This window comes from Oenanthe melanoleuca, chromosome 4 (assembly GCF_029582105.1).
Source record: "Oenanthe melanoleuca isolate GR-GAL-2019-014 chromosome 4, OMel1.0, whole genome shotgun sequence".
In the NCBI taxonomy this organism is placed as follows: Eukaryota; Metazoa; Chordata; class Aves; order Passeriformes; family Muscicapidae; genus Oenanthe; species Oenanthe melanoleuca.
In genome coordinates this window covers 17,716,312-17,744,243 of record NC_079337.1, presented here as the reverse complement: position 1 = coordinate 17,744,243, position 27,932 = coordinate 17,716,312, and the positions used below count along the sequence as shown (strand labels likewise).

Genomic DNA, 27,932 nt, shown 5'->3' with positions numbered 1-27,932 from the left:
ATACAATTTTTGGCTTTGAAAAATCTTTCAAAATTAATAAAGATTTGACAGACTTTCATGTGCACAACTATATTCTTAAGGCATGAAACATAATATTATTTGATAAATGGATAACCCAGTGTTCCACTAATTGTATAACTTTTCACCAAACAAAAAAGCATCATGTATCTTTTTTGAAATATCAGGTTGCAGCTGTACCCCTATGAGAAAGGTTAAAGAGATTTATCTCTCAAGTACAGATCAGATGGTCTTGAGATTCATCAAACATTCCTCGTGGGATCACAGGTCCGTGCTTTCATTCAGCAGACACTGATTACTGTGCACTCACTTGGCAGATGCACAATATCCAAACTGCCTCGTTGCCATGTGATGGCTATTCATCCCCAACATCAAGTTTGCTGGAATGATTTCTCTACATATCTGAGGGCATGACACCACTTCTGCTCCGGTATTTTTAAACTGTTTGTACAATAGCACTCCCACATAAAGACATTGGCAGTAAAGGTAGCAGATTATCACATTTCATTCTGAATTTGACATGGTCACATAATAAAGGAATGCTAGATAAATCCTGAGGGGTTTTTTAAAGGAAAGAATTGCTAGCACAACACCACTTGAAAACAGAGTATTGCTATAGTATGAATTTGCAAAAGATTTTCAGCTGAATTGTTTGAGTGCTGTTGAATTCTACTTCTATGTACTGAGTTCCAATACTTGGGAACCATTGCTTAAGAAAATGTTCCTCTTCAGCATGGCTGCTTTCTTTCTGAAAAGTACACTTTTAAAGCCTCTTGAATTTTATTTCTCCAGCACTGAAAACATCAAAGACATGCATTAATAAACCCAAGCACACATGCAAAGAAAAACATATGCTATTATACTTTCTTTGAAGGAAGTTGTTGCAGTTAGTTATGTTTTCCAAAATATTTAATAATTCAAGGAGTAAAGTATGGTAAAGTATCTCAAAAGACCACATACAGAAATCTTATGTTTTAAGCAGGACATCAGAGGTACAGAAATAACTTTTCATGAAAACTGAAAGATACTTTTGGGAGAACTGCTGTAAAAACCAATATATTGACAAAGGCATCAAAGTTATATAGACATTTCTTGCAGCATTTTAAAATTCAGTTGATAAATTTATTAAATAAAAGGTTGAGAGCAGTTTAGACATTGTGCTTTAAACAACAGGAAAAATATACGTACTACAGTGAATATGGGACTTAAACAAGTTTTCGAAACAGAAGGGAGAGGTTTATGACCTTACTTCTCTAGAAATATATTTAAATTACTAAAATAAGTAGGTTCCTTGTATACCACTTTGGATGCATGTTTGGGTGTGCATTTTCCAGTGTACAATTCATAAATTCCATTTTCTGACAGCTTTATTTCTCCACATGCTGTGTAAATGATGCTGTTACTTTTTATAAGAGAGACTTGACTTATACAAATACCGACCACGACCAGAGTAAGCTTTCCTCTATTTTAATCTTCATCAAAGATCACTCAATGAATGCTTTTAACTGATATTAAGCACTTTTGCATATTCAATGGATTTTACAGTAAGTACTAGATAAATTTTGGAAGCCTTTGAGAATGTGTTTGCAGACCAGTGACAAAGATAAAGTCATAAGCTACATAAACTACTGTCAGTTTATTCTTAAACACCGTAACACCAGATGGGTGATTTATTTGCAACATCCAAACATTAAACTTCTGAACTAAGTTTTGTGGTGTACTAAGCATGAGCTGCTCTCAAGAGCAGCATTTCTTTTTTTGTACAGATGTTCTCTACCAGTGGCTCTCAAGGAATCTTTAAAAGAATTTTAGGTAACAGCAACTCTAAAGAAATTTGCCTTGAAGAAACTTCTGGGTGTTTTGAGTGTAAAATACTATTTCTTTTCAGGTCTTATGCTAAGCATAAAGCCTAAGGAGCTTACATCACTAGGCACTCCTGCAAACTTCAGCTAAAACTAGCCAGTTTTGAGTAGCAACGTAAGTACATGTGAAAGGGCTACATTTAAGAAAGAATGTCTTTCCTAAAATCATACCATTTATGCCTAGGCTTTTTCACTTTACAGACACTTAGAGACGGATGAAAGAGGAGGAAGAACCAAACAATGAGAAAAACACCTATTTTGTTTACTTCTGACAACCTTGAAACTTCAGCCACAGCTATATTGTCCTGATTTATTTTAGCATTGAACTGCACACTTGACTCTAAATACCCAATTAATCTCCTGTCTCTCTGCCCCCACCCTCCCCTCCATGGAAACTCCAATGATGGAAAAGTACATTTTCACCTTAGAAAAAAAAAAAAAAAGCTATTTTCATTTGATCAGGCAGAACTATTTTTTTCTTAGACATTGCTGATGCATTCTTTTTTGCACAGGCAAAATTTCACAAATCAAATACAATGCTTTCACAAGAGCATGAGAAAAAGGTTTCTGCAGAAATTTACTGTAAAAAGCTCCTGGAAAGGAACACTGAATTCATTAGGCTGTCTGAATACATAAGATAGTTTAAGTAAGATATTTACCTTCTTAGTACAGAAAAAACATTCCAAGTAATTTGAGTGGAACTGGACAAAAAGTTGAGAGGAGATTATTTGGCACCACGCTCTGTTGGAAAGGTTTAATAGAAGATGGCTGATGTGACTATAAAAGAAATAAAGAATTTTTCCCCCTTTCCACCACCACCCAGAAGAGAGAAGACAGCTGCAGTATACAGGGAAAAGCTGAAACCTCCACTTCAAATGACCTTTGTCCTTTAACCTTCATTGCTGCAAACAGTGTTGGCAACTTCTGTTCAGGTGGATTTTGGAAAACCTATCATTTCCTAAAATACCAAGTAGGTGGCATGCCCCAAATAATGGAGAAAGTAGTGTCAACTACAAGACCCATCAATGGCAGTACCTGCAGCTCAGTGAAGCCACAGCAACCCTGCTCAACCCTCTGCCCATGAGTAGATTCTCATGCTAGCAAAGATCCCACCTGGAATGATCCTCTTACTTAGCCATGGCCTTTTCCACAGCAATGACCAGAATAAAACTGCCTCCATCACTGTGAGGGATGCTCCAATCCATCCAGCAGTCTCACACTTGCTCCCTTCTCCAAATCCAGTCTTTGGCAGCTCTGACCAGCCCCTTCCAGCCCAAATAAACAGTCTGGACAGATGGGAATTTAGCAGCAGAAAGCCTCTACTTTTCAGTATAACTTTTACATCAGAAAACTGACCTTGCTACCATGAGTCCACCAGCACAAGCTGGCATTATGGAACTGCTAAACCATGACAATTTCATACAGATTGGTCAACAAAGTAGAGAAGACATCAAGCCCTTGACTTCTCCTCTTGAAGGCAGGGTATGGCTCACTAGCCATTTGGTGGCTATCCCTAATTTGGGTGTCTTCTACTACTCTTTGCCATGTGGTTTTCTTACTACTTATGTTTCTGCTGGTCTCAAAAAACATTCATGCATGATACGGTGTATGATCACATGACACCTATAATCTTTCCATTATAGCATTTAAGGTTTTCTTTTATCTCCATTGTGCTAATTGCTTTGCTAAAATTTAATTTCAGCAAATTGAAACATTGCTATCATACTCTAATAGCTTCAAAAATTTGATGGATATATTTAAGAGTGAGAAATTAGTGTTGTAACAGAACATTTGTACATGAATCTGTCTTCACAGGCAGTGTCTACTGAAACTGTATTCTTGTTTTTCATTCAGAAATCATATCTTCCTTTCCTTTATGAGTGTAAAATCATCTTTGAGCTTATTTTCCTATGAAAACAAATAGGACCAAATCTTATGGCTTTGAGTAGATTTTGTTTTAAATTAAATAGTTGGAAAGATGAAACAGTAATGTCATAGTTATAATGACATGACATTTTTACTCCTCTACCTATTCCTAGTCTCTCATCCACCTGTGTGGCAGAAAATGGAGGGATAAAGCCAGTTATTTTTTAATGGAATTTTAATCATTGAATTTCAATTTCATTATTTGTTAAACATGAAATAAGTGTTTAGTTCCTCTTGTGTTTTGAGGGAAGTGGAAAGAGACTTTTAAAAGAGAGAATAATCAGTAATGAAATATTGCTTAGAATTAAATGATAAAGATTCTTATCCTAAGCTTTGTGACATTGTGTGCATAATGAAATAGATAACTACTAAAAACTTAATAAACAAACTTTTAAGACTAGTAACCATCTGGAAAAATATATTCAATCTTATTTTTTTCATGACAGCTCTCTTGATCCAAACTTATTTATTAAGGACAGTGTGACTTAGAGGGGAACCTGATCTTCATCTTATTCTATGCATGAGATGAAAAACACAAGAATAAGGTTATTTTAATATGTTTCTTGCTAATTAAGACATAGCATAAGAGATATAATAGGCAAGAAATTGCCCATTCCTTTCATGAATACCAGATCTAATCTTACCAGCTCAATGAAATGTCCTCAGACGTGCCAAAAAGCAGTAATTAAATCACAGCAATCATAAAAGACAAACAGTTAGATGTCAGTGTGGACTATTTACATGAATTAATATTCTTATTACCAATTAGCTCTCTCAGGTTTTCAGAATGGAGCCTCCAGGATCATGTTCACTACACATTTTGGCATCTAGAACACTAGAACCAGTATTTTGCACATGTACCATGGCTGCCTTCTGAGCACTTAAAGGAATAATAAAATTAGCCTGACTATGCCACTAAAAAGAGTAAGTGTACTCTGGAAGTTCTGTAGATAGAATTTAAATCACCTACATGACCTCCCCCATGAAGATATGCTGTTTCTGGGCCAGAAATGCCATATCCTCCGATTTTCAATTTTGTACCTTAAACCCAAGGTCTATAAATTCTATCTTCTCTATACACAAACTACTAATATAGCACAAAGTTTGCACTAGTTGCAATTTAAACACACTTTTGTAATTCACAAATGGAAATTCCCACCCCTTGAATCTTCTACCTTTTGTACACACAGAAAGAGAAAGAAAAACCCAGCATTCCTTTTGGACAACCACAGGTAGATTCAACCCTTTCTTCTCCTGGGGCTCTTGATAAGAACCCTTGACTGGCATTTGATTTACTTTTCCTCCCATCTCCTTTCAATGCCTTTTTTTCTAGTAGGCTGCTGTCGAGAGGTACACAGATGCAGCTCTGAACAAGAGCAGCTGTAATTTTTTTTTTAAAAAAGCAACCTAGAGATTGACAGCATGAGCATGTTTACAGTAAGTATGTCTGTAAGAAATGTATACCTGCATCTGTGGTGGGTAGGTATCAGGGTGAAATCAGTTCCCAGGGAGCTTGCTAGTAAACCTTATATTAAACACACTTTATATGAAACTTTCTTAAAACTCTAGGAAGTCTAAATGGTCTTGAACACACAGCTCAGGTCTGCTAGAAATAAAACAATAACATGTAACTTTTCACACAGAGGAAACTTTTGAGTTTTCTAGGGATAGCTGAAGAGAAGCACAGTCAGCTGTCCCTTTGCCATAGGAGTTCCTTGTTCTGCTGGCCTGGCTCCAGCATCTCCCATAACACTCCACTACCTTTTACATTCTATTAATCAACTGAATTTTTTCTGTGACAAGAGAAATGTGTGTTGCTGGGTTTAGCCCAAACAGCAAACAAACATACACAGTCACTCACTTAGTCCCCCACCAGCAGGATCAAACAGAAGATCACAAGAGTAAAAGCTTTAAAACTTGTGGGTTAAAAAAAGCCACCAGTTTAACAGGGAAAGCAAAAGCCAGACACACAAGCAAAGCAAAACAAGGAATTCATTCAGTGCTTCCAGTGCAGTTGTTCAGCTATCTCCAGGACAGCAGGACCCCATCACAGTTAAGAGTTAGTTAAGAAGACAAACAGCACCACTCCAAATTTTCTCCCTGTTCTCCTCTCCACTTTATACACTGAACATGATGTCACACAGTCTGGAATATCCCTTTGGTCAGTTTGGGTCACCTGGCCTGGCTCTGTTTCCTCCCACCTCCCACAAACCCCTTAATTTCCTGTCACTACAAAAACCAGAAATGGCCTTAGCTCTGTGTAAGTTCTGCTCAGCAGCAACACAAAAATCTCTACATTATTAGCTCCATGTTCAGCAAAAATCCAAAACACAGCCACATACCAGCCACTGGGAAGAAAATTAACTCTACTCCAGATAAAACCAGTACACATTCACAAAAATGGAATTCTCCCTTCTATTCCACTACTGCTACCTGTAACATGTCTTGGGTAAGTTTTGTGGAGCTTCTCTATGTACCAAACCACCACCATCCAAGAAACTACACCCTCATTCCAGCCACCTTTGATTTCCATTCGTTATCCTTCCAGTGGGAGCATATTCTAGTTGAATCTGTATATTTGGATGTTCTTGATTAGACCAGATCATGCTCACCCATAGATTCATTGAAAGCTGTTTCATTCAGATAATTTTGCTCTAGGTTGTCACACAAAGAAAAAATTTGTCACGGTTTTTGGGCTTGGTTGGCTTTTTGGCTTTGCTTTTATCAAACTAATTACAGAAGTTACTGCAAGTAACTTGTTTTGATCTTATAGTTCAATGAATAATTAATCAGAACCAGCAGATTCTGTGCCAAGAGACCAGGTCTCTGTGCCCTTTCTTCAGTCCCAGCTCATTCCCCATCTGTATGCAAGCAAGCAGAGTAAAACCAAACAGAGAGCTCTCATACAAATGTGATGGCAAAAGAGAAGCAAGGCTGGAATGTGACTACTTCTTCTGGAAGCCTATCACTATACCAAGTTTGAAAAGAGATTAAGCCAGAAAAGCACCATGTAACCAGGTAAGTGGAAGATCATGAGCTCTGGATCTGTCACTGACAAGCTTTTTATTAAAGTCACAACTCCTTTCTGTACTCTCCCCTTCTCATTATTTTTATTTTAAATTAGAAAAATCTCAACTTTTCTAAAAATTGAAAAAATAATAATAAACTTGTTATAGAAAAGAATCAGGGATGTTCACACCTCCTGGGGTGTTTATGACCTTGAGAAAGCCACCCAACAACTTCATGTCTACACAACAGAGTGTGGCAACCTATCTGCACTGTACATACATTGTTGCAGTGCTTTTTAAAATATCCTTAAGAATTTCACACATTTAATAAAGATTGACAAGCATACAATTCATTCTGTAGGTCATCTGCTACACATATGTATTTTCCATCCCTTCTCTGAATAACTTTCTTTTTTAAAAAGAGGTCAGTTTGGATTATCAAATTCTATTCTGTTTTACTAAATCTTCTCCACTGAAATTATAATTGATCCATGATCCTCTCTCATCTATTTATGTGTACTCAGTGTTTTTTGCACAACTCTAAAATTAAACAAAGAAAGAAGCCATATTCCCCCTCTGTGAGAAGACTGCATGGGCCTTTTACAAAACAGTGGATCCTTGTCCAAATATAAGAATCCAGTGTTACACAGACTCAACAACATGACAGCTGTCATACAAACAATATTATCCCTACAAGTAAACCATTCTGCTAAAGCTGCAACATTGCCATATTCTTAGGTAAATGACTAGGAGTTCGGATCTTTTAAAATCTGTTTTGCAGTCATTTTACCAATAAGATTCTTACACTGCTTTTAAATAAATTTACAGCAAAGTTGTTCTGTAAATTGACAGAAAAGTTGTATGTGTCAGCAATTTCTGTGTTTCTTTGAATTACTTATGTTTCTGTCACCATGATACCTGTAAACACTAATTTTCATGCCAAATGGATTTAACATCAGAAATGGTTATCTCCATTTGTCAAGAGCATTGAGAGAGTTCTTTTTTGATCAACAGTGTAACAAAAAAGCGATCAACCTAATCTGCAAGAGGCTCCTACTAACACCACTGGGGACAAAGCTGTGCTGCTGGGTTTCCTAGTCACAGTAGGAAATACACTCAACTCACAGTAAAAATCCCAACAAGCCTCCAAATCCTTACTTTTAACAACTCAATTGCCTAAAGGACTGTGAAAGAGTACGAGTCAATCTACAAGAAGCTTGTTTGGCACAGTAAAACTTCCCACGATGCTCATCTTTTTCACATCTTCTTGCAATGGCACAAGAGGAATCCTCTATTCTTATTAGCAGGGTTTCTCATCATGTACCACAGAAGGATTTTTATTTAAAAAAAGGATTAACATTAACTGTCACATCACAGACTGTATTTGAACCTTCTCTTAGGTAAAATAATTGTAGAGGGGAGATTTTTCTGGTGTTAGCCATGTGATATTTTGTGCAGTAGCATTGTTCTGTAGGAGTTGATATCACAGAGACAAAACTGACTCAAGAAGACAAAATTATGAATGTGCAGTTATTTAAGAAAGGAAACAAACAACAAAAAAAACCCCACACCACCATGCAACCAGATGGAAAGAGCTGCTTGATAAACTGAACTCCTGCAGGGCAAAGAACAATGGCTTCTGTTGACTGAACCTAACAACTGGCCAGTTCTTTAAACATCTTTGTTGTAAACTGACTGGTTTTGCTGCCAAATACTCTGTTTTACTCCACAGTATGACGCTGCATTAACCACAGTGTGACATTCAGGTGGGTTTCTTCCATCCTCATGACAGCACATACCAAGAAATGAAGGTGGTATTTAATTGATTTAAAGGAATAGAGCTTCCTTAACCCAAGCTCCTTTAGCCATTCTTAAGCCCAACTTCACGTTGCAACAACTACATCTCAACTGAAAAAAAACAAAACCCAAAACTTAAAACAAACAAACAAACAAACAAAAAAAACACCTGATAAGGCTAGTATGGCCAAAAAGCAGCACAGCACAGCTCATGAAAAGATATCCCTGCAGGGATATCTTTTCAGATGAACCCTTTGATGAATTTCCCTGGCAGCACTTGAAGTTTTGGAATGTAGAAAAGTCAGGTTACAAGTATCTCTTCTACATTAATCTGTTTTTAGACTAATGCAGAAGAGTGTGTGTCATATAGATTAGGATGGTAATTTCAATTAATACTTCAGTCCCTGGACTGAACTATAGGTCAGATCTCTGTGTGCACACAGGATGCTTTGGAATGGACCTGAGGAAGAGTCAATGCTTCATTAACGGGGAGACAAGCAGCATGGTCCATCTGAAATTATCCATCTGTCCATCCATTCACCCATTTTTAATTGGACACTTCAGAAAGACTGGAACTGCAGAGCCCAGGCTCCCTTTCATGCTTGCTGGGTGAAATAATGAGCCCCAAACCTCTGGCCCACAAGAGCCTACAGAATCACCAGACACATAGAGCAAGTGCTGCATTTGCTTCTGACCTTTTCTTTAAGTCAAGTGACTGTTTCTTTCTGCTTCTTTCTCTGCCATTAGGTGCACACTGCCATTAAATGCCACCTTTGCAAGCAGTCACCTCTTTCTTACCTTTCTGCTGACAAACTATCAACAGTCAGAGGCACAAAGGCACCTGATAAAGTGATCATCTGCACTGCATCTCACATCCTTGTGTTTAGTTATTTTTTTTTAACTGCCAATAGAGTCTGAAGGGATGAATCTGCTGCAATTGGGCAGTCAAATATAGATGCATCACAGAAGAATATTTGATGTCCTTTAAATCACAGTCACAAGTCAATTCAAATTAAAACCCTCCTCTGGTGAGGAAAGTACTTGCTTAGATTCAGTTTTGCCTTTTTGGACCTTTCTGGGAATACTCATTCAAAGTAACTGCATCCACAAAGCCTGCTTGCACTGTTGCTTTGAAGGATTCATAGAGGTGTGCAGGACATTCTTAGGTACAGGTAATTATGACTTCCATAAATCACAAAATAAATGTATGAATACAGGAGAGGAAGGATTGAATAATGATGGACACTTATACCCCATCTCCTTGTGGCAGAAGAGCCACTAAATCTTCTTAGTCTGTCCCTTATGTTTCCACACTTTAAGCCCTTGATGTCCAGACACCCAGTGGAAAAAAAAAAACCCATAACACAGAAAAAACAGGAACTCACAACCTTATGAGATGAGAAGGACTCCATAGATAGAAAATAAAGAACTTTTCAAAAGAGTATTTAACACTCTGCATTTCCCAGCAAATAACATAGTGTGCATTTGTGTTTGTATATACAAATTATTTGCCATGTTATCTGTTCCTACAAGCAAAAAAATTTCACTATAATACAGAGAACTGAAGCACCACACAATACCAGTGACTTCTCTGCTTAATGATGAAGTGAACTGAAAGCTATCTTAAAACACAATAAATATTCCTCAGATGCCACTTCCTTATTTAATGAGAAATTATCCTTCCCTCCACCAGACTGTGAATGGGCAAATCTGTTTGCAGACTGGGCTTCACTTCCCAGTGTGGCAGCAAAGGAGTTGCAGAATTGTTCTCAGTGGGGATATGAGCTCTTTGAGTAAGACAGATCAGTGAGGAATTACTAACAACTAGAAATTGAAGCCAGGAAAAGCAGCATCAGTTGCCCAGCCCAAGACCAGGACAGCTTGCAGGGTCACCAACACAAATACCTCAAGCCTCTTGCTGTGAAAGGAACATAACCCCTCTCCACCCTGCAGGAGTGGAGGAGTTACAAGCATTAGTGTTTGCAAAAGCCTTTGCACCTCAGAATTAATTAATATTTATCATGATCAGTCCCATCAAATTTGCATGCTGAAAACATCTAGTTAACATGTGAGCAGCATTTATATGACTGTGGTACTGATACATAAAAAAAATGACAGCTTCATAACATTTGTTAATTTTTCCCCAATTAATTTCATTTACTCTAAGGACCTCTTTCCATCTAAGAGGTGCACAACGCTTTGTAAAATAGATTAAACCCAATATAATGCTGACTTAATTTATGGACAGATATTTCTGTGGGTTTTTTTCTTGTTATGATAAGGAATTATCATTTTGCTAACAAATTTGCATTCATCCTCACACATTGCTAACGATAATTATGGAAATGAATACTGGAATCAACCATTCTGAGGTCACAGAAGGAAAGAGGATAAAGATATTCAGAAGAGGTGACTGAAGCAAAAAGCTTAAAGAATTCATAACTTAAAAGCCTATATATATTATTCATTAAAATGTTTATAAACATGGAAATAAACATCAAATACACAAACTTGCAATTGAAGGATCATCATCAAGAGTACAGCAAAGCATAAAGCAAAATAATGAAGGTACAAGAAGCCCCAAGTGCCATTCTGGCCATTTCTAATTCTGACAAATACCTCACTATCACAGCTAAAGGCTTTGCTGCTTAGAGCTGGGGTGACCAAATGACACAGATTAGGACCTGCTTGTTTCATACCAGGCACAACAGCGTCCTGAAATAAAAAAAACCAACAAAAAACTGTTTCTTGTCCAAATTTAATTCTTGTCCAACTCTCATTTAAGTGGTCAGGTTGGACAAAATCCCTTCTCCCAGTGCTGCTCAGTGAGCCAAGCTCACTATGGACAAAGCAGCAAACTCAGAACTGCCCATACAAAGATGCCAGCCTATCAAGCTTGCAACTGCAGGAACATTTCTAGCCACAGAGACTGAAGTTTAGATCAAAGAAAACTGACCTAGAGGAACCCAAACAATCCCTGAGAAATATTAATAAGTCAACTTTATAGTCCAATTTCCCCTCTCACACAGTATCTCAAATTTATCCTACTGCACATTGGCAATACCAGAATGAAAGCAATATTTATCATCTTTAAACTTCTTCTTTCATAGTACTAAAAAATTGATAATTTGTGTGTGTGAATCTCCTACATTCTGTAACACTGGCATGCAAAATTAACTACTTTATTTTAAACTTCACTCTTACCAGTTTTCTTATTTGTTTTTCTCCTTGGTTTCCATTGCAGCTGTTTTCCTATGATACATAATTATACACTGCAGATTTCCAGTCAGTCTGTGTTTCATAAGCATTTTAAATTTAATGCAGACATACTAGTCTGTGAAAATGGTCAGGCTTTAGGTATTTTAGTGAAGAGTAAACAAAAAACTTCAGGAAAGATCTTTGTTTCAAGTTGTTTGTAAAAACTATTTCATCTTCATTCCTAAATTTTCCCTTGGTTCAGCTGTAGATAAACATTCCCCCCACCCCCCAACTTTACCTCTTTTTACTGACTTATTGAAATGAACTGGCACTTTACCAGAAGAACCAGAAATATATATTACTCTGTACAGTCATGTGGAGGATGATGTGCTTCTCCCTTTCACTTAAATATGAAACTGTGCAGAAAAGCCCCAAATAAACAACAATCAGTCATGCTTGTTCATTTCTTTCTTGGTTACTGACAACATCCAGAAATGTAATGATTACAACAAATGGTAATCAGATAAGCACCTAAAGAAAACTATTTTCCACTGTACTCTCCTTAATCTTAATTTAATCTTTCAGAACTGTAATGACAGATAACTCTAATGAAACAATTATCAAAGGGCTACCCATAAAAGTCTACCACATAGATGTACAAGTTTAAAATGCTTAGCAAGTATTATCCAAATTAAAAATTTGTTATTCCTTCTCATCTATAGCATTCAGGCCTGCTTTAAAAATGAAATTTAAAGAAAAAATTCTGCTGAATATTCAGTTCATTATTCACCAGGACAAAATGAAGTTATTAAATCTGTTTATGCGCTTCCCCCCCTCCAATTGTCAGCTCCTCCAACCACAAAAGTCACGCTCTTTTTCTTTTAGTATACTTTTCTTTCTACCAGAATTTTTAAGTGAATCATGTCCTCATCCATTTATTAAGAAATGGTTTAGAAATTTAAATTGCCCAAAACTTAAAAGTTTTTCTTAAATTTTCAAAGTTATCTGTGAGATACAGTAGGAATGGCCTTATAGGTGCTCCTCACGACAACAATGCAACAAACCCACAGCCTTAAGACTGGGTTTCCAACATTTCAAAAATAATTAGAACTGACACTTTCCATTGTCTCCATCCCCAATGCCTTTCAGGACTATTATTGTTAAAATCTCTGATAAATGAAGAAGCCTAAATAAATAGATTTCTTATTGATACACATGAAGAGACAACTTTTCTGGGCTACTAAGAGCCAGTTCATATAGCCATATTTAAGAACATTTTAATCAACAAAGATATCCTTTTACATGCCCTGTTTTTATTAAAAAGTGTGTCAATAAGGTAGAAGAACCTTTATGGATCTTAAAAAAAGGTAAGACTAAAAAGTGTCTTACACCTTAAGCATACAAATATATTTCATTACCAAAAATCAAAGTACTGAACTATACCAGGAGCAAGAAGAAGGGCAGAAAATAAATTGAATGCACGTGCTATGGCTTAAAATCAGACTACACTGCACCTTTCAAAAACAAGAAATTTACCCCCATACTACCATAATGATGTTATGATCTTTAAATACAGGGGGAAATATTTTTTCTTCACACAGAATTAGCTTTAATGTTATACAACAATGCAAAGGGTGGTGGCAACAGGAACAGCACTTCACAAGTCCCTGCCTAACAGTGTAAGTCACCACTGCATCAGGAAATCAAAGCAAGCCACATTCCTCAGTAAAATTAAACAGCTTACTATAAACAAGTGGCTCACAAAGGAGTTTATAACTTACCAAGAGACAGAGAGCATGATCAAGTGAAAAACTTAAATGGAAAAAAAAAAACCAGGAACACAACAAAAATCAAACTACAGCACAACAGCTTTCATCACCTCTCAATACTTGGTTCTGCTAGAAAGATAGCCAGAGGAAAGGAATGACATAACTTTCAGAAGTGGCACAAGGTGTCTATGTGTCAGCAATTACATCCTTCCTTTAATTTCAGCTAATGGCTGCCTAAATTGCTCACAGAAATACCTGTCTCTTTAAACTCTTGGTGAACCTTATCCAGAACAGTTACTTTCAGTGTCATACTTTTGAGACATTTAACTTGATAAGGATTTCAAAATGCCAACCCTCTGTTTCTTACTGTAATGGATTATGTTTGAAAACACGTGGCTGGCTCATTAACATTATTCAGTACTGGGAAAGTTGTTTATACATGATCTAATAGAAGAGTCAAGGATCAGATGTTTTCCATATAATTAATTCCAAATAATTAATTTGACTCAGTCAAAACTTTTTGCCAAAAACATGTTTCCATGCTTATGATTTTCAGAGGTTTCCTGGTGAAAAACAGCAGTTATTGGCCAGAATGGGAGAGAGAGGACCTGCTATAGTGAGAATATACATCTGAGATGTAGAAAACACATTTTTAAGCCCCCAGTTTGCTTAACTTATCCTAGGAACAAAACATTCATTGCTCTAACACACACTGGAAAGTCAATAATTATTATTAAACAAACTCCTGCATTGCAAACAGTTCTACATTTTCATTATATTGAAAGTAATTTATGGAAGCACTTGAATTTTATCTCATTTACAACAACTGCAGAAAGTACTCATGCGTTGGAATGGTCAAAATGGATTTACATTTTCACCTTTAAAATAGTTGATGGGTTTAAAATGGGCAATACAGATGAACATCTTGCCTTCTAAAGTAATGGATGCTTCTGACATAATCCATGCCATCCATGGTCTGATGGCACATGCCACTATGGTCAGTGAGCACTGACAGATGAAATTTTACTCCAATCTCTTTATGATGATTCTGCTCACTCAAACAAAACATGCATCATCTTTTACAAATGCCTGATAAGGAAACTTCCCTGTCTGACCATCCAGGAACCCCTCTGGCACCACCTGAGCTGGGACTTTGGACCTTTTGCAGCTACACCTTCCATACTCATAGAGTCACACCAGGTTTCCCAGAGCAGGCTCATACTTCCAGATCCTTAACATCATTTAACCATGGTGCAATAATGAAATAATAAAAAATCCTGGGCTTTTACACCCTCACTGTCTAAATGCAGGAAAGTCTGGAGCTGTCAGTTCCAGAGTGTCCAGTCTCCTGGCTGGGCCAGGGGTACCTGGGACCTTTGTTCTGTCTCTTGCCTGGGGCTCTGGCTCCTGTACCCAGAGCTGAACCTGCAGCTGCACCCCCAGGTACCTGTGCTGAATGGATTCCTCAACATGCCAATGCACTCCCCCAGATTTACTTATGCCTATCAGTCCCAAGACAAGGGAAATTAGGAGGATTTACTGTCTGTATTGAGATGATTAGATTAGCATTTTAAGTGCTCTTACTGGGTGTATCAGAATCCTCCCATGGAGTTCCAAGAAAATATTTTTTCATAGTCTTTGGTGATAAAATCTTGTCAGCAACCTATAATGTTACAAGTTTTATGACTTTTAAATCTTGGCTATAGAGTACTCAGCAGGAAAAGCTTACTTTGTAGGTATGCACCAGAATTCATTGTGTGAGCATGTGTCTGCCTGAGGGAAGGAACCTGAATGAACCCAGTATTTACCCTTGGGGTGTTGATTATATACAATTTTAAGTTATGCTGGAAACCCTGTAAACTGGAAAAAAAAGTAATGATCCTTCTGCATGCCTTTGTTGAAGCATCACTTGTGTTTCTGGCTGCATTTGAAGATTTTAAGAAGCCATACATTAACCATTTTCTTATAGCGGCTCACTGAGTAAGTAACTGAATTTATAGCATTAAAACCATCAGTTTTGCCTAAGATATGAATTGTGATTCTGAAATATTGGACTGGTAGTCAACCTGTGATGAAAGGTTCAATAAAATAAAGGACAATACACTAAAAAATGCATGTACGTAAAATTTGGAAAGAAAGGCAACTATGATCAAGGAATAGAAGCAGAAAGAAATCAGACAGTACATGTAGTTCCCAGTCTCACTGTTGATCCTTTTAGTCACTAGTAAATATTAGTAAATATGTTAGTATTTCATGAATACATCAGTGACACTGGGAAATTACAGATGTTGTACTTACACTCTCCACAATAAAAATAATTTTTTATTTACTCTTTAAACAGGTGATGTGGTTCTATTCAGACAGACTTCATGGTAGAGCTCTTTTTCTTAGGAAAAATGTGCATAGAGTTACTGAGAAAAAGGAAAAGATATTGAATAAATGCACAGAAGCTTATTGCAACAGAGCCCATAATACCTACTTCACACTCCTTTCAGAATAAATTCAGTGCTTTTCAAGATCTCATATCCTATGATGATAAAGACTGTGAAACAAATCAGATGTATAAATCTTTTTGAGAAATGAAAAAATGAAAGGTTTGCACCAAAGGCAGAAAGCTGCTGTGATAGTGTGACTTTTAAAATCTGTGCTATACCAGCACAGGAGTCATAAAGAAAGGAAATACTGACATGGGAAATAACAATTAAGAGTGGGAGGAATCCATTAAACCACTGAAGAATGGTGACAGACTGGTTTAAAATAGGCTGGAGGCAGCAGAACAGTAAAAGTGGAGTTGTGTGAGTCATACTTCTACAACTCTCCTCACTCTACTCGAAACATCTATCAAAAACATCTCTAAAACAAACAAAAAGCCTAAACCACAGAGGCTTCAGATGTTTCTCAGGAGAAGCAGAAATTCTGCTGGAGGGTGGAATGAGTTAATGAGGCCTCCAGCCCACTAAAGAGCATCACTGACCCCTAACCTGCTGTATCTGCCATGGGGTCACAATGCCTATGGGATTATTTCAGAGTTTGCTTTGAAAACAAAGCAATACATTAAAATCTTCTTATTTAAGGAAGTGTCAGAAAATATTTAAAACATTGGAAATAGTGCATTTAATGTAGAGAGGGTAATTAAGCTGGCTGTGTCAACTAGCATAGAAAGCTTTTGGAACTGTGGGCCCAGCTTGTTGTCATAATTTCTGAGTAAGTGAGGAAAAGATCTCCTTCTACACCTAGAAATTAAGTCACACTTTTAATACATGAGTTTCTGGGCTAACCAGTGATCATTACTGTGACTTTCATATTGATTATTCCAAATATCTGCAGTAAGATAAAGCTGTGACTACAGACCAAATGGAAAATTTATCTCTTGCTAATCGTGGGCACAAATGTCATGAGCTCTCAGAATCATGCTCATTCCTGAACTGCACTGATTTGCATTCCCAGAGCCTGTGAAGCTGCAGGATGAATTGCAAAACTCTAAGTGTAGACATAATTTAGTACAGATTACACTTCACTGGACCTACAGCAGTGGTAACACTACTGAGCACCGTCAGCTTTTGCAACTTGACCTGACACTTCTGTTTTCTTACTCAAGGAATTTGCATCAAGGGTATTAATTACAGAAGTCAGAACACAGTTGGATAATAAATACTGAAAGAAATTCTCAGCTCTCTCTAAGGAGAAAGGAAATAATGGAGGATTTTTTTTTTCTTTCATTTAATGCCAATTAGTAAAGCACGGTTTAGATTAATCAGAATTGAGACACAATTAAACACCTCAACAATAAATTACTATTATGGTTATTATTTCCAACTTAGCTGCAGCTAATAACCAATGAGACTGACGCTCATTACAACAGATAATGTATAATTAGCTAATATTAGATATTTGATGTACTAAATGGCTGTCATAGATCTCTTCTTAAAAGACTGTCACTATATTTTAAAATAATTTAAAAATAATAAAAAACTATTATAATAAAGCACAGCATAATGAGTAGGAGAAAAGAATAGGTTCTAAAAAATGGATGAGACATTGCTAGGTAAGTTGACCTTTTAGAAATACCCACCCCTTCACTTACCTTCTAAATGAAAGGCAGGATTATTTTTATTCTAGCTAATGAGAGCAGATATAGGTAGTCATAATTAGAAGTCAGTCACATTTGAGCCAGCTACAGTTTTGCTATTATAACATAGAATAACACTTGAGTTAAGGTTGCAGGAGAAATACCATTCTGCTTTGTATTATTCCAAATTCTTCTGAAATATTTCAGTTGTGACATAACTTTTTCCCACAAGATAAACATCTAATTCTTCAAGAAATATTATAAAAAGAAAGAACAAAAAGCTTCTGTTCAAAAGAAGATCCTACCTACATGAAAGTTTAAGTGCAAAACCAACAACAAAGATGACATTCTTTTCTGTAAGGAGAAATAAACTTTTTCTACAATATAGGAAAAACCTTCCTTTTCTAAACACTTTTAGACATGGAAAACAGCAGAGGACTGAAAGCAGGACTCTGACAAAAAAATAACCCTCACTAAAAAGAAATGCCTATGATGGATTTATCAAAAATGGTTGTAGGAAAGTTTTGCAGAAGTGTCTGTGTACATGGCTGAACTGGATTTTTTTCTAAGATTTTGAAGAGCACAGCTAAGGAAGACTGCTCTGAACATCTGTGTGTTGCTAACTCCACAGGGAGAAAGAACCCAAAGCTGCACAGAAGACTGGCTGTACTGGCTGCTGTGCAGTTCCTCTTTCCTCAAGGAAAATCAAATCTACTGTTTACAGCACTTATGGAGGAAAGGTGTTTGCCTGGCAATTTTCTCATGGTTGCTTTTAGGATGCAACAGCTCTGGAGTTGGCTATATTTATTTATTTCTTACCCAATTGGTTTCTATTCCTTTTGCTGGGTGTCAGTGATACTCTTAAAGGTAGTGTCTTAATACAAGTAAAGCACAATGACTCAGTTAAAGTACTGGTATATGATGGACTCAAGTGGAGTATCTCTTGCTGCACTGGAAAATATATTTCTCCAAACACTCCTGAGAAGAGTCTTATATATCATTTGGATCTTTCTGCTACAAGTCACAGCATGTGCAGTATATTGGGAGAATGGTAGCTGAGGTTGATGTCAGCAGAGCTCAGATGCAGCTCACAAGCACTTCCAGGGAAATCTGGCTTCTAACTTTCATTAGATTAAATTCAAAATCTTAAAATGGTTTTGTACAAGCTTAGGTTCTCCATATTTTTCCAGCACATTTTTTCCAGTGGTACTAAAAATGACAAGCATCTGCTTTGGTGAAGTTGGATGTACAAGGAAAGTACAGTGACAGGATTTGCATTCTTTCCTTATACAGAAATGCAGATTTTCTTTTGAAGGCGAACTGTTAAAATCCCAGGAAGAACAGTTCTCTTTCTTGGTATAAAACCAGGTGTGATTGAGAACACAGGCTTGGTTTCATTTCACAGTCTAATATACAAGCTCATTAGCTCAGAGATCTTCAACTGTCCCAAAGAGAGGCAGTTTATGGGGCCCTGCTTCGTTACACCTGTGTTTTCAGAACCACAGAATGGAATTTCTTTTTCAATCTCCTTCTCTACAGCAAGGATGTGGGAAAGGTTATTATCATGTTGCTAAGGGAAATGCAGCATCCTATCATCAAAAGCCAATATTATTGACTGACAGTATTCAGAGAGGGTTATGGCTTGTAAAATCAGTCACTCACATTACAACTGGAACAATAGTGCTCTCTTTTGGAGTGAGTCAAGGAGAAATGACACAAACTGTTACATTTTATATTATTTTTATTTCTACTAAATGCTGTGAAATGCACTTAACTTTTTCCTGGTCTGACCTCCATTTTACTCGAATTGCAAAGGAAAATGTTTCCTGGTTTGAAAATTGACTGAAAATGAAAGATTAAGTAATGCTCTCTGCCCTATTTTTCAGTTTATTTTACCATTTCTACTAGACTTTTCATATGAAAAAATATCTTATTGTTTTATTAGAGAAAATATTCCACTTCAAGTAAGTAATTTCCAACCCATTTTGGGTTATAGGAACACCATTTCCTTCAAAAATAAAGGCACTACAGTGTACTTGTCAGTGCCCCAATGCAAACAAAATAATGTTTGATTATCCCAGCACGAGAATTTATAAGTTAGATTTTCTTACACCTTTATCTGAGCTGAGCAGCCCATTTCTTTGTACATGTCATATCTTAGTGCTTTTCCAGGCACAGGAAGACTCATCTACTGAATCTGACTTAGAATGCTGAGCAGACTTCAACGTGCATTTAAAGTGGTGTTTGAAAGAAATAAAGACATGTACCCTGGTCTCTTGGCATAACATTGCTCAGTTTCAGCCAAATCTGACTTGAGAGAAAGGTCTTAAAAGAATCAGTGAATAGCTGACCACTGATATCCCATCTGTACCTCCACTGATGGAACAACTGAGCAAGCACAATCCTCAACCCTTCTAATATCAAGAATCAGCTGGCTGGTTGTACAACAGCTGCACAGACACTGAAAATAAGGGAGGGAAAAAAAAGGAGTTTCTTTTCTGGGCTTGCCCAGGTCTGAAGGACCTTTTCTATGCTGGAAGAACATGAAGGAGAGACACAAACTTTACATCATCAAACTTCACTGATTCCAGTTACTCAGGTTTAACTTAGCAACACCACAGTGACTAAAACTCAACCCACTCAATCAACTGTATGCACCCAGAAGGTGAAAACTTATTTGGGAGAGGGAAAATTTTAAAAGGGATATTTATGTAAGTGTAACAGTCCATATTATGACACCCAATTGAGTCAATGGTGCTGAAAACCAAAGTTGCCTCTTCCTTATCTAAGGGAACAACTGGCAAGGTGACCTCTATGCTAGATGATGCAGCACTGCTCTGAGTACCTGGGTGGCCTCAGGAGACCTCTTCCAAGAGTTGGCATCTGCCTAGGGCTATTCTGTGTCCCAGGAATGGATACCATGGTGTCAGCTGAAAAAGTGACATATGGCAACACACTCCTCACAGCTTAAACCTGATGGAGTTGTGGACATTGTCCCAACATTTATTATTAACTAAAATGGCAGGCCTGTGGCTTACACTGGACTTATGCCAAAACTGTTCTTTGACACACCTTTAATGTCCCCTGTATCCTTGGAGAAACTAATCATTGTTTTGTTAAAAGATATACTTGAAATACAAAATAAAGAAAAATCTGTTGATGACACACACTTATACAGGAATGCACATATCCAAATGGGATGATGGATAAAAACACAGTCCTACAAATAACAGTTCACAGCTGCAGTCTGCTGGAAAAAATTCAAAACCAACATTATATTCTAGGTACTTCTTGAAAATTGCATGGTGTATATACACAGAACATCTGCTAACATCACAGTAATTTGAAGAAAAGGAAGAAGTAATAATAGCACTACACAAGACAACAGATAACATGATACACCAAGATTAATAGACAATATGATTAAATTAATTAACTGTACCTTGAAAAAAAATGGCTCCTCAGGAAGGGGGCTTACAGGGAGGGAGGTTGTGCTACTAGCTGGACTCATGTCTGTACTCTGAAAGAAAAGCACACAGGAGTTTGCATTTCCAATCAAGTTCTATGGACAACTTTTTTACATTTTGGGGGAGGCTGGGATGAAGGAGCATGAAAACAGCATTGAAAATAATTAGACTGACAACTGCAACCTGTACTTTATTTACTTGTAATTAGTTCAAGTATTTCACTAATGGGTAAGTACTCACAATTTATTTTGAATTAACTCCCAATTCAAAGACTGAAACATATGCACAAGTACACAAACATACTATTCATATTTGTTTCATATAGACAAATGTATTCATCTCAAAAGAAACTATGACATAAAATTCTAAATTATTTTTGGGATGGCTCAATAGTATATTTAGAAGGAAAAATTAACAGGAAATCAATACATTGCAGGAAAATATTAGGTTCGATGTTTAAAAAAGATCCCACTCACATGAGTTGATACAGCCTACAAACAAGCACTATTACAAGAAAACAAACAGTGAAAACCAAAGTTATTAATCAAAATAATTCAGTGTACTTGAAAGGATCTGTCAAGTCAAAATGCTTGAAAGATTGACCTAGAACCCCACCCTCTTCAGATCATATTTCAGTAACCTGCTGGTTAGCATGGTCATTATTTTTATAGATGTGACATATATTAAAACAAGTGTGTATCTCTCAACAATATAGAATGGTAATGATAATTAGAAGAACAAAATCCAGCGTTTAAAAACATATATAAACAATATTGTTCTGGAGAAGACTAGAATAATACTACTTCCCTAAGTGCTAAAATGAAAAAAAAAAAAAAATCCACTATGACCACCAATAAAACAGAAATGAAGAATATAAGAAAAATCAACAAGTTTGCATGGCCTAGCAGTGCATTCCTTTTTACAATGTAGAATTGCAATGCAGAATGATTTACTAAATTCAAATTGTGCACTTGACTAATCCAATAACTGTTTTTGCACCACTGTGAATCCACTCTAAATCCTTTGATAAATCCAAATTCTGCAAGCACATCACTCCACCCAGTAATTTCTAATAATTCATTCATTAGAAGATGTTTGTGAAGAAACACTGCATTTTACTCAGCCAACTGGTAGGAAATGAAAAAAGGCAAAATTTTGAGTATAGAATCCCTGTGTTAAATCCAAAACAGGGCACAGATACTTCAAAGTTAACCCCCTCTGAGAAAATGTGAGTTAAATTAGGTATGTATCAGTTACACCATAGTTGAAAGAAAAGACTACAGTTACTTGATAAATAATAGGGATGCAAATAAATGAGAAAGAAGTGGAATATGGTAATCATATCCTAAGAAAGAGACAGATAATTTATAACCCACAGAACACAGAGATGATGTTCAGGAATAAAGAGAGATTACAGCATGTCAGAAAGCCACTATCTTTGTATAATCCACTGTATTCAGAAATATTACAAATTTTAACTCAGATTTCTGCACCTAATCATCAAGGAAACTGGCCAATAATACTATACAATAATGAAATGAAACTTAGCTGTTCGACATTAAACACTAAGTGCAGACAAAACTAGACATTTCTATGGGAATGTTTTGCCTCAAATGCCAGCAGCTCAGCAGAAGAGAATTCGCCTTTTAGTTTACATAGAATAGAGAAAAAATCTAAGATGGGGGAAAAAAATCAAGCATCTGATTTCCAAACCAAGTAAAATGCCCTAGTCTGTAATTAGAAGTGTGGAGAAGGGCAGACCCATCTTTAACCACAGCATCACTATGAAAATCTGGAAAGCACAAGCTGCACGTTGTTGAGTGATAGCTGGAATGTAGGGAAGGTTTAATAGGATGACACTTGGTGTTCTCACAAAACATCCCAGGGCACATCCACAGGCTGGCCTCAGAAAAACATCTCTCTACTGTGATGACTGGACAGGAGCCAGCCCAGGTCTGATGTCACAGGGATGTGGCACCAAGCCTGAACCAAAAGGGCTTTGAGAGGGGGAGGAGGGGCTGGATTAGGAGGAGCACCATGACTACATGGCTTCTGGACTGAAAATAATTTGAGTCTGGCCAGACAGGAGCACTGGCAGAAGAGCCTGTGTCTGCCTGGAGCTGTCCACATATACATACTCTCAGTGGCCCCTCCAACACCTCCAGTAATTTTCCTCTCTAAGGAAAGCAGAGCAGTATCTGTGCCTGTGTAAATTAATTAAACCCAGTGGCACTAACACAGTTTATTACAGTGGAGAATTGAGTGAGACAGTACCAAAAGGGTTGTTTCTTGAGCTATTAAAAAACCCAAACCCTTACAAGCTAATCACTGCTATGAAAGATGTTGATAGCTTGCCCTCCTGAAGCGATATACTAAGAATTTCAAACAATACCACACTCCCCACTTAAATTTGCTCTCTGTGGTGTGTTTATCATAATCACACTTTGCACTCTAAAGCTCCCCATACATATAAAAAACAACAACAAAAAAAATCATTGTGAGGAATTTACTCAATGGGGACTTTTTATTTGATGTTGTCTAAACCAATTGTGTTCTCATAAAAGCAGCCACTCACTTCAAGTCCAGCATAAACTTGACAGGTTTTAGTTATAAATCAACCAGAAGATGTTACCATTAGGCTATAATTTTGTCTTGTAAGTCATTGCAAACACTAAACAAACATAATTTGTATCTTAATTCAAAATATTAGGCAAAATTAGGACATCTAATTTTGCTGTACTTTGCTGTGCAACTATCATTTTAATATGTATTTTTTATGCACAAAATGCACAGCTGGGTTTTGTTGACTGAGCCTTATCCATGTGTCACTGGAAAACCTCTCAGTTTACTAGAGGGCAGAAAATTTGCACAGCTTTAATCACCTAAAAATTTTCAAAATATCTGAATACCAAGCAATTCAATTTCTCAGAACAACAGTTCTGAAAAATACTATCTTGCCCATGCCAAAAAACCCCCCTGCAAGCATTTCTCTCAGTGCTTTTCAGACTTTTTTTTTGTTTGGAACAGGCTGATAATATCCAGAGAACTGATATTATTAGAATTTTGTCAATAATTCTTCCATGACTGCAAAGATCAATGTTCAAGTTTTATTTTGATTTCTAGAATCAGTCTAAATATACAACATCCTTATTGTGCAGTTGAACAGGTACCCTGAGGTCACTGATAGGCCATGCCAACAATTTTTCCTTGGAGAACAATCTTAAAACTGATCAGGAAGTTTCCTGATAATGAAGGAAAGGAAGAAAACAAGTCTAAGAAAACAAACTTCCCCTTTCTACACCCATTTTGGAGATCCAAGGTCAGGACCCTGTTTGAGAACAAATTCTCATCATTTGAGCTAGATAAAAGTGAAAGCAGCTGTTTCTGGAGCTGTTTTAAAGTAGGTACAGGCTTGGTTTTGTTTTATTCCACTTGTCTCTACCTTTTTCAAAGCAGAATGTTTCACAAACCTAAATAACAATGAAAACTGTCTAACAGCAGGTTAGAGAATGTAGTCAGTGGTTCTCCAGCAACCCAGAAGATAAGGTGTGTGCAGAGTGTTAGAAACACACTCCTTTGAAAAGGTCTCTTTCTTTTGAAGAGTCATCTTCCAGTCTTCAACAATCCTTCTATAAATGAAAGCGGATTCACCTCATAAATTCAGATTTTTCTTGCTACAAACCCTTGCTTTTTATCTGATGTTCTTTAGGAAGTGGCCTGTCAAACTTTGTTAATTGTGCCATAAAATAAGGACTGTCCACCGACGGAAGCCAATTTAATTTGCTACAAATGCTTTTCAACAGGGCTAAACACTACAATGGTAGCTGGCAGACACTGACTTCTCAGGAGATCAGTATCACAATTTATTGATCTAAGGAGTTAATACTGACAGAGAAAACCTTCAGTGGATATTAGAGCTAGAGATCCAATAAATCTTTATAATAACCGAAGAAAAGACAATCTGTGTACTTTATAGCTTTTTCTAAGGGGTAGTGGATGAGTGCTGAAGTGACTTTCAGAGTGATAGTTTTAGTTGTATCATAAGTTATGTCAGAAAATATCATTTTATAACCTAGAAGTTGAGTAGAACTAGGAAATTAAATAAGTGCAGTCAGCAAGCTCAGTAGTGACATTTTGATATACTGAGGGTAATCAAAGACCTGCAAATGGATTTATTAATGGGTCTGCACAGCATCTTTATGAAATATTGTACTTAAATATCATTATCCCATTTTATCCATGGAAGTGAAAAAGAAGGGAAAGTGATTTGCTCAAAGCTACGAAGGGAGGTTAAAAACAAAGACAGAATCATCCAGTTATTCATCCAGGGTGTGCAATACTCTCCTACACACTTTTGGAGTGCTCTGATTTCTGTTATTTTTCTATTATTTAATGTCACGAAGAGGTTTTGCTCATACATATACTTCCTGCAAATAAATTTTCTATAAACAACTGAGGCCAGAAAAATGAAAATTAGTTTAGCTTAAAAAAAATAGCAGACACACAATAAAAGCTTCTACCTCCCACCCTCCATCAGGTTTGAATAAAATCCCCCACATCTCCCATCTCTCTCGCTAAGAGCCAAGTGAGAGCCCCTTTAAAATGTGTTTTATGATATCTATGAATAAAATTCAGGTGGCTATTTATAAATCCATGTCATGTCTCCTTCCTTAGAAGATACAGTTAAATATTCTTACTAATTACTAATGCATGCAATTAACAGCTGGGACATTTAAGTATTATTTTCCAGTATTTGCCCGGAGCTTGCTGCTCCCGTAGCTAGGAAGGCTGCATGGGTCTTGCACCTGACCTGAGTTATTGGAGCTCCCATTGCAGGGGTGAAACATAAATTACAGCTGCTGCTGTGTCTTGCCACCTCTTTTTATGCTACATGAGGTACAGACGGCCGAGTAAGTTGTCAGTGGTTCAATTACCTACTGATTCTCAATCAGCAATTAGCATACAGGCATACAGATTAGTCCTGATTCCTCTCACAATCTAAGCAAAGCCCATCCCCTGGGGAAGCTGGGAGATTTCACCTCATAAAAAATAAGATACTGATCTGTCACTTGGCAGTATTTGTATGTCCAGTACTGTTCATCTTAGAAGAGTCTGAGATTTCAGGAAGTCTTGTAAATCTAATACTTTGCACAATATTTTTCTTCCACCACGGAGAGGTTAGTATGAAGAATATTTTGTTGGCTGTTATTTATTTCCACTTGAAAAAATAGCTGAAAAGATGCTCTTTCAACCTTCTAATTAGGCTAAATCAATTATAAAACCCACAACCAGCAAGTAACATAGAGTGTACACGGTCTGTTGAAGGGCTACTGTGTTTGAAATAGTTTAGACTCAGACTATATTTTCACACTGTTTTATATCTAATATAAACGTAATTAACTCAAATATTCAAATTTACCAAGTTACCTATCTCTCTTCTTATATGGATTGCAAAAGTGTAAAAGCACAAATTATAACCTGCTTTTCAGTTTCTAAAATGGCAATATGAAATTCCTTAACATCAAAATAAGCTGGTAGCTAGGACAAGGATAACACCTTAATAAACGTTTTGAGATCTGTAAACAAAGTAGAAAGATGAACTATTGAGAATGGGAAGTTGCTGGTTTACAATTGAGGGCATACAGAATGGGGAAAAAAGTCTGTTTTTATAAGCACAGAAATATCACATTTCCTACAATAGACAATGACATATATGCCATTATATAACTAATGCATTTATTTAACAATAAATATATCTTTCTTTCTGCTCTTTATTTTCTTTATTTTTGATTTTATCTTGCTCATCCTCCCAATCTATCTTTTCTCCCACCTTTCCTCCACAAAACTCTATGTAATAAACAGACACAAGTTTCCTTGTCAGACAACTTCCTGCCACAGAGAGGTTACATGAAGGGTCCATTAATATGTAGGAGAAAACCATTTTTACCTTCCCAACAGCAAATTCACTGCAAGTTAATCTCTAAAAATCCCCTTCACTTCTATTGCAAGCAGAATCTAATTTCAAAACTAATTTGGACAATGACTTTGGGGTTAACATCTTTTTGAGAATGGACCTGTGGGATCATCAATGACTGTCACTCTCTCAGTTGGGACTGCTACCATGGCACATGATATTAAAGGCAATTCCAGTCATATTTTTTTCCTAATGAAAACCAGGGGGTTGCTTTCACAGATGCAAATGCTTTGTTGACAACACAGTGGAGAACTGATTTCCTTAAGCAAAACTCTACTCCCTCTTCAGTTTCTATTGTTTCTTTCATACTTCATTGACTATACTATCCAGCCTTGACATTTTGTTATTGTATATTCCTCCCTAATAATATCATATAAAATCAGCTTTTTCTGCTCTTTCAGCAGGCAATTGAGAGAAGCAAGTGCTCTCCTGGGATTTTAATCTGCAGGCTGCCTATTTCAATTGCTTTTCTTTCCTTGCAGGAGATCTTTCAGGTTCAAATGCACACATTTTTTTTCTCAAACTGCTTTCAGCTTTGTAGAAAATATGACAGTTGTCTCTCACAGTAGGTTCAGCGTGTTTTTATTTTTTTTTTTTAACTCTAGTCAGAAAGACACTTTCTTTCTCCAAAGCCTGCATCACAGCACTCACAGTAACTGCCTGATACTCCACAGCACAGTCAAAATCTGAATCTGAAAGAAAATGTCTGGTCTGCACCCTCTCAAAAGAAGAGGCAGAGAACCTTTGGGCTCTCTCAAACTTCTACATCTTCCCTGCATAGACATCCTCTGTTTTCCTGAACTTCCAAAGTAAACACTTGGAATGGAATTGACTCCTCTCCCTC

The 27,932-nt window shown here is 36.8% G+C and overlaps 1 protein-coding gene across 6 annotated transcripts in view; it reads right to left on the bottom strand.

Moving 5' to 3' along the window:
* CCSER1 (coiled-coil serine rich protein 1) overlaps window positions 1-27,932 on the bottom strand; it is a 592,978-nt gene that overhangs the window by 288,505 nt on the left and 276,541 nt on the right. For 5 of the 6 annotated variants that reach the window (XM_056489913.1, XM_056489912.1, XM_056489915.1 and 2 more), the window contains exon 7: window positions 21,090-21,167. The exons of the other annotated variant lie outside the window; for it this stretch is intronic. In XM_056489913.1, coding sequence (XP_056345888.1) covers window positions 21,090-21,167 — 78 coding nt within the window. The remainder of the gene's footprint in view (window positions 1-21,089; window positions 21,168-27,932) is intronic. 6 annotated transcript variants of the gene reach the window in all.